This window comes from Aquarana catesbeiana, linkage group LG08, assembly GCF_042186555.1.
Source record: "Aquarana catesbeiana isolate 2022-GZ linkage group LG08, ASM4218655v1, whole genome shotgun sequence".
Classification (NCBI taxonomy): Eukaryota; Metazoa; Chordata; class Amphibia; order Anura; family Ranidae; genus Aquarana; species Aquarana catesbeiana.
In genome coordinates, this window is record NC_133331.1 from 165,476,354 (window position 1) to 165,488,816 (window position 12,463).

Consider the following 12,463-nt stretch of genomic DNA (forward strand, 5'->3'; position numbering starts at 1 on the left):
TATAGCTCCCATTAACCAATTCAAGAAATAGATGTCCAAGATAGTGAAATATCTTAATACACTTTAGTAAGAAGGTTTTTTGATATTAGGGTATCTGCGATTAAAATATAAAACCATATATTAATTTCCACATTGTTTCCATGATTTCTAGCCTATTCCTGTTATATGAACAATCTCGAAGCTTGTAAACTTCCTTTGTAAAGATCCCCACATATTTACTACTTTGCATGTATGGTATGTATTCGCTAAACACTGCTGTTTCACACATTTCACAGAGCCTGCCTTCTGAACTACAGAGGTGCTGAGAGATGGAGTTTCAGAAGGCAGCATCGGTACAGGAATCACTGCTTACAGGCAGCAAGGTACCATGGGATATATAGTCCTTAGGAATCAACAGTAAAAAGCCAGAGTTGTTGTTAACCAAAGCAAAAGAACCCCTCATGGGTTTCTTTCTTGAGAGCAACCCTCTGCCATACCAGAAAAAAACATTGCATATGGTGAATTCAGCGTTTGCAGTCCTTTTTAATCTCTTGAAACTTGAACCGTTTTTGCGGCATTTCTGAGGAAAATTCCGGATACAATTATATTTTCGCTCCATTTATTAAAATGTTCTTAAGGCTGTGTTCTTTTCATAGAATAATTGTCCTGATAATTAAACAGCAAGACTAAAATTGATATAGGCAATCCTCCAGATGAAGGGTGGCGGACCCTGTGTGACCTCTCTACTATTAAAAAAGAATGTCTCTTCCAAAGACTGATAGAAGATATTTTTACTATAGTTATGTTACTCCCTTAGTTTTTTTTCTGGAACTCCAATGTTAATGTTTTTTCTACATAATCAGTTCTAAATATTATTCAATTTATCAGTATTATCATTAGTTTTTGCCTTAAAACCTTGTATTTCTTTATTCAAAAGATATACCACATCTTCTATATTGCTTTTTGTCTTTATTTTGGATAAGATGTATGTCCAAAGTCCGGCCTGTGGGCCAATCGCGGCACACGTTCCAGTTTTGAACGGCCTGCCTGGTTATTTGGACATATATATCTTTTGTGGCCCCCAACGATCTCCCAGCGCCAGGGCCACAAAAGATATATAAGCTGGCTGCCTGGGAGGAGGCAGGATGAGTGCCGTACATGCAGGAGAAATTCCTGTTTACACAGCAGCCTCTGTAATAGGAAGTCCGTCTCCTGCGCAGCCATTGGATGACTGTTCTGTCCATCAAAAGAGGCGGGACTTTGTATTAAAGAGGCCGCCGAGAAAACAGGAGTTTCTCCTGTATGTAATATTTTGGCGCTTGTCCCACCCCCTCCCTGTCCCCTCCAAGGCTGCAGATGGATGGGCATCAATCAGGCTGCACTGATGGCAATGGTGAGTCTGCATTCCTGGCAATGGTGGGTGCTGCATTCCTGGCAATGGTGGGTGCTGCATTCCTGGCGATGTTGGGTGCTGCATTCCTGGCAATGGGGGTGCTGCATTCATGGCACTTGTGAGGCTGTAGATGGGCACTGACCTTTACTTTGCTTCACAGTTCTTTAAAATTTACGTTTTTTTTTCCCTGAAACTTCCCTCTTAAAGTGAAGGTGCGTGTTATACGGCAGTAAATACGGTATATACAAATAACACGCTCATCTCTTTATTCACACACAGCCACAAAGGCAAGAGAATTCTTGTTGGGCAGTGTATTAGTGTTCGAACAAACACACTTAGACCGAATTTTAATGGTTCAAAGAATGTCAGGCAAAATGGTCGGCCTTCACGCATGTTCACGTCATCAAATCTGGCCCTCTTTGAAAAAAGTTTGGACACCCCTGGTGTATACAGATTAATACACAGCCATCATATATAGTCAGTACACTCAGGTATAATATTTGATATGGTATGTAAAGTATACCCAATATCCGCACACATATTACCCAAAAAGGTGTCCAAAATATCCTGAGAATCGGCATCACCAGCATACAATGGCCCATTCCTCTAATCTCTGTGCTTCATCAGTTGGTTTGGGAGTGGAGGCCAGGGGTTCCAGATGGGGTCGCCACAGTGTCAGTTTCATAAGATTATTATTATAACATAGGATTAATATTGCTCTAAGCCTGGGTTCACACTGTAGCTTTGCACCTGCACTGCGGTGCCGATCACACGCGATGTCTGTACAATGCGAGGTAAGCCATACAGTTTGTATGCCTGAACTCGCATTGGATTCGCACAAAAAAGGTGCAAGGACCTTTTTTTTTTTTTTTTACCCTGCACTGGAATTGGATCGCATGGGTGAGAACACCCATGCGATCCGATTTCTGTCCGAATCCACAGTTCGTGCTGCGAACTGTGAACCGATCTGGGGGTGTCATTAACATTGTATTGACACCCGCAGCAGTTCACAGAAGGCAGTGTGATCTGCCTGTGGGGGAGATGTGATGCGGGAACCGGTGCTGAAATTGTGCTGGTTTTCGCATTGCTACAGTGTGAACCCAGGCTAACCGTTTGCACAGCGATTTACAATATGAGGGCAGACAATACAGTTACAATACAATTCAGTACAGGCGGAATCGGAGGGCCCTGCTCGTTAGGGCTTACAATCTAAGAGGGAATGTAGAGAGATCTCTCCTTGTTTTTGCCCATCACTAACCTGCACACCTGGCTGCTACCCGCTTCCCTCCCTGAGATCTTCCATTCAGTATGTCTGGAATGCCATGTAGTAAACTCTTTTGGGCATGTACTTCCACTCTGCTTTTCTTTGACATCTCAGTCTGCACAGAAGCAACCACCCAAAGATAAGGGACATACAGTTAGATCCATATATTTTTGGACACAGGCACAATTCTAGTTTTTTCAGGTGTTTACCAAAACATATTCAAGCTATAATTATATGATGGATAATGACTAAAGTAGCAGGCTCTCATGTTTAATTTGAGGGTATGTGCATCCAAATCGGAGGAAGGGTTTAGGAATTACAGCTCTTAAGAATAGCCACCCCCCCTTTTTTTTCAAGGGACCAAAAGTAATTGGAAAATTGAATCAAAAGATGTTTCATGGCCAGGTGTAGACTACTCCTTCATTAATTTTTCATCAATTAGGCAGGTAAAAGGTGCAGTTGATTCTAAGTGTGGTATTTGCATTTGGAATCTGTTGCTGTGAACCTACATCATGCGTTCAAAGGAGCTGTCCAGGCAAGTGAAACAGGCCATTGTAAGGCTTCAAAAACAAAACGAATCCATTAGAGAGATAGCAGCAACATAAGGAATGGCCAAACCAACAGTTTGGTACATTCTGAGGAAAGAAGAACGCACTGGTGAGCTCAGCAACATGAAAAGGCCCGGACGTCCACGGAAGACAACAAAGAAATAAAGACAATAAAGAAAAACCCATTCACAACATCCAGACAAGTGAAGGACACTCTCCAAGAGGTGGGCGTATCATTGTCAAAGTCTACAACCAAGAGTAGACTTCAAAAGAGCAAATACAGAGGGTTCACCAGAAGGTGCAAACCATTCATAAGCCTGAAGAATAGATAAGCCAGGTTAGACTTTGCCAAAAAAAAATGTAAAAAAGCCAGACCAGTTCTGTAAAAGCATTCTTTGGATGGATGAAACTAAGAATAATCTGTACCAGAATGACGGATCAAAAAAACTGAAGCAGCCGGATGATTTCTGCAGTGTTTAGAGCTATACGGTCAGCCCAGATTCAGCTAAATGCAGCAAAGTTCATTGTACGACGCTTCGCAGTACAGATGGACAATGATCCAAAACACGCTGCAAAAGCAACCCAGGAGCTTTTAAAGGAAAAGATGTGGAATATTCTGCAATGGCCGAGTCAATCACCCAATTGAGCATGCATATCACTTGCTGAAGGCAAAACTAAAGGCAGAAAGACCCACAAACAAAGAACTGAAGACAGCTGCAGTTAGAGCCTGGCAAAGCATCAGAAAGGAGGAAACCCAGTCCATGTCCATGGGTTCCAGACTTCAGACAGCCATGGCCAGTAAAGAATTCTCAACAAAATATTAAAAATTAACATTTTTATTTATGATTATATTCATTTGTCCAATTACATTTGAGCCCCTGAAAATGGGGTGGGGGGGACTGTGTATAAAAATGGTTGCAGTTCCTAAAATTTGTACTTTATATTCATGTTCAACCCCTTGAATTAAAGCTGAAAGTCTGCACTTCAGATTATATTGGATTGTTTCATTCATTCATAACTGTAATTCAGGGGAGAAGCAACAGTCCAAAGGCCACTGTTGCACAGAGTCAGTGTGGTGAGTGCATTAGCGGTTATAGTCACTCAGATTCAGGGTGCTGTCAGACCCAATAAAGGATAACCAAGCAGGATATATTGTAAGAGCTAAGACGCTGCACATCCACTCACATTGCATACACCCTCCCAATCCACATCATTTAATGTCCCTTCTTGGTTCAGTTGCCTAAAAATCAGTGCAAATGAGTAAGTTGGTTATTAACTTGCTATATAATAGGCACCTAATCTGCATACCTCAACTGCTCCAGATGGGTCACTCTTTATAGTTTTCATTAAAATCTCAGAATTAGAAGCCTAAGCTGCTGCATAATGGAGTGTAGATTGACCTTCTCTTGGCACAGGTCATTATTCTGAGGTATGTTAATCTAAAGATTGCAGGTGAGAATCAGTTATGGTTCCCAATACTAGTGGTATTCATGGATATTGTAATTCTAATGACAAGATAGCAGCAGTACTAAACTTCTTCATTCTGTTACGTTTACCCTCATAATTTAGTGAATGGAGTAGAAGAAACTACTACTAAAAATTCATCTTTACCTCTGAGGAAGATCAGGAGTGCCATGGGTTAAGCATTACTGCCCTAACTTGTGTGTTTAAAGGAAAATTATAGCCAAAGCTCGTTTGGCTAAACTTCTCCTATGGGTCACACCCGTTTTCAGCCACTCCCCGACCCTCCACAGCTCAGTGCTCCAATGAGCGAGGAGGAGCGGAGAGCTGCTGATTGACAGTCAGCAGCTCTCTGCTCAGGGAGCTGTGATAACTGAGCCATCGTTAGTGTTCGATCGCTCGGTTCTTAGTGTAGAGACGCCGGGAGACGGATACAGCATCGGAACAATGCTGCATCCACCGAGGCAAGTATGATGGAGGAAAACCCCCCCAAACCCATACTTCTTTTTTAATGGAGTTGGACAGCATATAAATTAAACTTTATTACAGAGAGCCTAAATGAATTCATGAGCTAGAAGACCTTTGTTTATAGCACTGAGAAAAAAATATGATGGCTCTTCCTCTTTGTTTGCGGTGAATTCACATTTGCAGCCTCTCTACTGGAATCCTCCGAAGTGCTTTCATGCATACTTCCAGCGGTTAGGGATTTCCAAGTGTCGTCCCTATACACCTTGTGGAAAGTGAGTTCTTATTGAAGCCAGTGCATTCAAGCAATGATACAATTTCATAGCTGTCACCCATTTGATCAGTTAAGACTCCACTGAACTGAATTGAGCTGAAATGAAATTGAGTGACCTGTAAAACCGTTACTACCACAAACAATATTAAATATCTGTCCAATATTAACTATCTGTTATGCCCTTTTAAAAGTACTTTTTCTTGAAATGGCTGTTTGGTGGCATGAAACAATTTCTCTAGATATGGAATACATTGATTTCTACACATTTCAAATACAAATTTCTTTCAAGAATTTGCTTTCAAGAATTTCTTAATAAACCTTAATGAATACGTGGGCATTTAGGTATGCAGCCTAATATATTTTCCTGCACCCAATTATGTACATTACTTGTCCTTGCTAACACATGCTTATTTAAGCCCAGTAAACATAGGAATTTGTTAATCCTAGCTTGAGAACACCAATATGAAAAGCCACAGCCTCAGCACAAAGTTGCAAAACATTAAGATATCAGGCCACTTTTTTGGAGCTACCAATTCCCCATCCCATTCCATTGTGGAGGTGTTCTTAATGGGAGAGCAGATTCTCCTAAACAATAATTTAGGAGTTAACGCCAGGATTTTGCGTGTTTCAGCACTGCATTCCACATAACCAGACTGAAGTTGAAGGGTGTTCTTAACCACTTCCATAGCGGCCTATTCTGGCACTCCTCTCCTACATGTAAAAATCATAATTTTTTTGCTAGAAAATTACTCAGAACCCCCGAACATTATATATTTTTTTAGCAGACACCATAGGGAATAAAATGGCAGTCATTGCAACTTTTTATCTCGCATGGTATTTGCGCAGAAATTTTCCATGATTTAAAAAATAACAAAACAGTAAAGTTAGCCCAATTTTTTTATATAATGTGAAAGATGATGTTATGCCGAGTAAATAGATACCCAACATGTCACGCTTTAAAATTGCGCACACTCATGGAATGACGCAAAACTTCAGTACTTAAAAATCTCCTTAGGCGACGCTTTAAAATTGTTTACAGGTTACATGTTTAGAGTTACAGAGGAGGTCTAGTGCTAGAATTGTTACTTGCATTCTAACGCACGCGGCGATACCTCACATGTGTGGTTTGAGTGGCGTTTACATATGTGGGCTAGACTAACGTGTGCGTTCGCTTCGGAGCGCGAGCTACTGGGGACAAGGTACATTTTTACTTTTTTATTTTATTTTACTTTATTTTTTTTTTTTACTTTCTTTTACAACATGTAAACATCCCTTGTAATAGGAATCATACGTGACAGGTCCTCTTTATGGAGAGATGTGGGGTCAATAAGACCCCACATCTCTCCTCCAGGCTGGAAAGCATGAGATCGGAAAAAAAAATCCACGATCTCATGCTTACCAGCCGCGATCGCGGCTTTGTTTACATCCGCGGCCCGGACGTGACGTCATAACGTCGTGCCCAGACCTCCGACAGTCATAGAGATGACCGGTGACCGTAAATCTCTATGCTCGTCCCCTCCCATCACCTGTAAGAACGATCAAGCGGCAAAACTGCCGCTATGATAATTCTTATGGTGCACAGAATTGCCAGCTGAAAACAAGCTGCAGGCATCATTCAGATATTCCCACTGAAAGTTCAGGACAACATATGACGTCCTTGGGCAGGAAATGGTTAAGGCTTCAAGAAAACCGTTCGACACTTCTCTTAGGCCCCTTTCACACTGGGGCGGTTTGCAGGCGTTATTGCGCTAAAAATACCGCCTGCAAATCGCCCCAAAACAGCCTCCGCTGTTTGTTCAGTGTGAAAGCCCTCGGGCTTTCACACTGAAGCGGTGCGCTGGCAGGAGAAGAAAAAATCTCCTGCAAGCCGCATCTTTGGAGCGGTGAAGGAGCGGTGTATTCACCGCTCCTAAACCGTTCCTGCCCATTGAAATCAATGGGACAGCGCGGCTATAGCCGCGCTATACGAGTGGTTTTAACCCTTTTTCGGCTGCCAGCGGGGGGTTAAAACCGCACCGCTAGCGGACGAATACCGCGGTAAAACAGCTGTTTTACCGCCGACGCCCCCTACCGCCCCAGTGTGAAAGCAGCCTTAGGGTATATTTAGAGGTGTCTAAATCTTTCTTCTAAAGCCCAATCCACATTTGGAGTGCATCAGAGGTTACTGACAGTTGGTAAGGAAGCGATGCAATGCTTCCTCACTGACAGTTTTAACTCAATATTTGTTAACAAATGTGCCGCAACTGCGTGCATTGCACACATTTGCAAGGTGTTTTAGTTGCTTCCCCATTTGCTTTAATGTGTAGCATTTGGCAGGCTTGTCCACGCCATGTGAATACTCGTTCGCAGCCTATTGCAGCTTAAGGGATGGTGGTTGGTGAAAATGCAGCTCAAACGCACATTTTTGCCACCACCCAACCACACATCTAAATGAAGCGTGAATGTTTTGTAACCATTTTGTAAGTACTTGGTTAACCAGATGCTCTTTATCACTAGTGTGCAAGCTAACCTTTTAAAGCATGTTCTGTATACATTGTACAGTTTTACTCATTACAGTCATGGCCAAAAATATTGGCACCCCTGTATTTTTGTCAGATAATGCACCACTTCGCCCAGAAAATTGTTGCAATTACAAATGTTTAGGCATTCTTATGTTTATTTCTTTTGTTTGTATTGGTATGACACAAAAAAGTGGAGAAACATAAAGCCAAATCTGACACGTTCCATGCAAAACTCCAAAAATGGGAGACAAAATTATTGGCACCTTCTTAAAATTGTAAGAAATAATTGCATTCCAAGTTTGTGATGCTCCTGCAATTTGTAAATAAACTCACCAGTATTAGCAGGTGCTGACAATATAGAAATCACATTAGCAACCAGTTAAAATGGTGAACAATTGACTTTTCTGTTGTGTGTCTGTGTGCCACATGGAGCATTGAGAAAGAAAGAGCAGGCAAAACTATTTCTGAGGATTTGAAAACAAAAATAGTGGAAAAGCATGGACAATCTCAAGGTCACAAGTCCATCTCCAGAGATCTTATTGTTCCTAGTATAGTCCATGGCACTGTAGCTAATCTCCCTGGACGTGGATGAGAGAGAAAAATTGATCAAAGAGTTTGCCATAACTTACATGAGAAAGCCCAAGCTTGGGAGAATGTGCTGTGGACAGATGAAACGCAATTATGCAGGGGTGCCAATATTTTTGGCTATGACTGTACATACATTTATTTTGAGGATCAGATGAGTTGGTGAAACAAGCCCGCTTTAAAATGACAAAATCATTATTTTTTAACCATGTATTTAACATAATCTATTTCTACGTGAACTAATCTAGAGCTGCTGTTAATTAAAGGCCGGTCTTGGTGCAAGAAAAAAGTCTACATTGTTTATTACAAAGATTTAGCAAACATTTCAGATTCCTCACTGCTTCTGTTCTGGAGATATTATACACATCCTGATTTAGATGTACAGTGCAGTGCAAAAGTAGACAGGTGTGGATAAATTATGTTAATTGAGAATGCTTTCAGAACTAGAAGTGTTCAGTTTATTTTTATCAATTAACACAAAGGAGATTAAATGAAGAGAATCCAAATCAAATCAATATTTGCCGTGACCACCCTTTGCCTTCAAAACAACATTAGTTCTTCTAGGTTCACTTGCACACTCAATGCTGGGAAATATAGGCTTATAAACTTATCCATCATGCCATATCATCAGGGAGGTGTGTGATTGGCCCCAGACTTATTATGCACTAGGACAATGATCCCAAACATACAGCCAATGACATTAAGAACTATCTTCAGTGTAAAGAACAAGTAGTCCTCGATGGGATGGTTTGGCCCCCACAACGACCTGATTTCAACATCAAATCTGTCTGGGATTACATCAAGAGACAGAAGGATTTGAGGCAGTCTACATCCACAGAAGATCTGTGGTTAGTTCTCCAAGATGTTTGGAACAACCTACCTATCGAGTTCCTTCAAAAACTGTCCAAGTGCACCTAGAAGAACTGATGCTGTTTTGAAGCCAAAGGGTGTTCACAAATTGATTTGGTTTAGATTTTTCTTCTGTCTGCTCACTTTTCATTTTGTAAATTGATAAAAATAAACAATTAAAATATATATTTTTGAAAGCATTCTTAGCATTTCTTCACACCTGCCTACAACATTTGCACAGTACTGTATACATGCAATATATATATATATATATATATATATATATATATATATATATATATTCTAAAACCTTTGCCATAAAATGTGATCTGATTCTCATCTAAATCACAACAATAGACAAACACAATGTGCTTAAAGGGGTTGTAAACCCTTGTGTTTTTTCAAAAACTCCTGGCAGTTATCTGATGTGGGGAGGAGCCACGAGAGCCGCCGAAGGACCCCAGAAGGTGGTGTTCGGGGCCACTCTGTGCAAAACAAGCTGCACAGTGGAGGTAAGTATGACATGTTTGTTTTTTTTTTTGTTTTTTAAATAATCAAAGCTTTACAATCACAAGCTGATAAAACACAAACAATTCAGATTTCTTGTGTCTTTACTGAACACACCTATTAAACATTTACATTACTGAAAGGAAAAGTAGGTGAACCTATAGACTAAATACTTCAAAGAAAGCTAATTAAAGTCATTAGTTGCACACCTGGAGTCCAGTTAATGAAATGAGTTTGGAGGCATGGTTTAAAGATGCTTTGATAAAAGACATTCAAATATTTTAAGATTGCTGCCTATAATAAGCATCAGCTGATGTAAACCATGGCTCGCAAAAAGGAGCTCTCTGAAGCCATACGGTCAAGAGTAGTTGAGTTGTATAAGGCAAGAAAGGGGTGCAAAGCAATCGTAAAGGGTTTCGACATCCATCAGTCAGCAGTTAGACATATTGTCTATAAATGGAGACAGTTTAGTACTGTGTCTACTCTTCCTAGAAGTGGGCACCCAGCCAAGACTATTACCAAGGCACAAGGAAAATTCCACAATGAGGTAAAGAAGACATCACTGGAACTGGCAAACCTCTCTGTTCATGAGTCTACCATATGTAAGTCTTCGAACAGACAGGGTGTACATGGCAGAATATCATGGAGGAAACCACTGCTTTCAATAAACATTTCTGAATGCCTGAAGTTTGCCAAAGAGCACCTTGGCAAACTGCAATGCCACTTGGAAAATGTTTTGTGGACTGATGAAAGAAAAGTTGAAGTGTTTGGGAAGAATACTCAGCACTATGTATGATGCAAAAAAGGCACAGCTTACCAACGTCAAAAACATCATCCCAATGGTGAAGTATAGTGAAGGGAACATGATCATTTGGGCTTGCTTCGCTGCCTCAGGACCTGGACCACTTGCCTTCATTGAGGTGAAAATTAATTCTTGAAATATCCTATAGGATAATGTCAGGGTGGCTGACTGCCGGCTGAACCTCAGTAGAAGTTGGATGCAGCAAGACAATGACCTTGAGCATTGAAGTAAATTCATCACAGACTGGCTTCAGAAAAAGAAAATTCTCCTTTTGGAGTGGCCCAGTCAGAGCCCAGACCTTAACCCTATAGAGATGCTGTGGAATGATCTCAAGAGAGCTGTTCACACCAATCTACAAAAATGTCTGAGCTGAAGCTGTTTTGTAAAGAGAAATGGTCAAAAATTCCTCCTAAATGTGCAGGTCTGATCCAGAGCTACCGAAATCACTTGCAGAGCTACCGAAGTCATTGCTGCCACAGGAGGTTTAACCAGCTAGACCAAGGGTTCACTTAAATTTTCCTCCAGCACTGTGAATGTTCAATGTGTGTGTTCAATAAAAACATGAGAAATTAGAATTGTTTGCATGTTTGTCTATTGTTAGTACTTAGATCATATCTCATTTAATGGAAAATGACTGCAGACACAAGTTAATGCCAAGGAGTTCAGATACTTTTTTCTGTGTATGTATGTATGTATGTATATGTGTATGTATATATATTAGAGCTGCACGATTCTGACCAAAATGAGAATTACAATTTTTTTGCTTAGGATAAAAAGATCACGATTCTCGCAATGTAAAATCTTTCACATTATACAAAAAAAAGAAGGGCTAACTTTACTGGTTAGATTTTTTTTTTTTTTTTTTTTTATTCATTAAAGTATTTTTTTCCAAAAAAATTGCATTTGAAAGACTGCTGCGCAAATACAGTGTGACATAAAATATTGCAACAACCACCATTTTATTCTCTAGGGAGTCTACTAAACAAATTGGGTTGACTTTACTGTTATTTTATTTTTAATTAAAAAAAGTATTTTTTCCTAAAAAAGTGCACTTGTAAGACCACTGCGCAAATACGGTGTGACAGAAAGTATTGCAATGACTGCCATTTTTAGAAAAAAATATATATAATGTTTGGGGGTTCTAAGTAATTTTCTAGCAAAAAAATATGATTTTAACTTGAAACCAACAAATGTCAGAAAAAGGTTTAGTGTTTAAGTGGTTAAACTTTTTTCACTTGCACAGGAAGTCTATTCCATTGACAAACTGTTACAATGTTTATACTTAAGTTCAACTGAAAAAAGAATGTTGTGTTTGTTGGCAGACTGCCCGGTTTTTCTCTTCCTTTCTTTTGAGGGCTGTGGCTTCAGAAGAGCAGAGAGAATTCTTTGCATAGAAAGAATTGTGAAACACTTTAGTCAAGATCGCGATAACGATTCTTGACGATTAATCACGATAACGATTCTTGACGATTAATTGTGCAGCTCTAATATATATAATATATGAGCAAAAAATGTAGACTTTACACTATAATGCAAACCAAATGATATAAATTATTATGTGCTTTTCCTTTTTCCATTCAGATTGGTCCAAAATGGAAAGATGTTGTTACGAAGTGTATTAAAGGTCACTACCAACCACTACTGCTACTATATGCTGATCCCAGGGGAACGCCAGTAACTGTACCAGACATGTTGTCTCAGATGGATTTGCGACAGTACAGCAGAACTTGTTATGACAGTGAGGATTCAGGTATGTGTTTATCTGAGCACAGTAACCATAAACTAGTTGGGTCTAACCTAGGGCTAATATTACTTCTATGTGTTCTTATGAGTCA

The 12,463-nt window shown here is 40.1% G+C and overlaps 1 protein-coding gene across 7 annotated transcripts in view; it reads left to right on the forward strand.

Annotated features, from left to right (window-relative positions):
* Positions 1 to 12,463, forward strand: part of USP54 (ubiquitin specific peptidase 54) — a 249,867-nt gene that overhangs the window by 170,824 nt on the left and 66,580 nt on the right. For all 7 annotated transcript variants that reach the window (XM_073596688.1, XM_073596689.1, XM_073596684.1 and 4 more), the window contains exon 10: positions 12,210 to 12,378. In XM_073596688.1, coding sequence (XP_073452789.1) covers positions 12,210 to 12,378 — 169 coding nt within the window. The remainder of the gene's footprint in view (positions 1 to 12,209; positions 12,379 to 12,463) is intronic.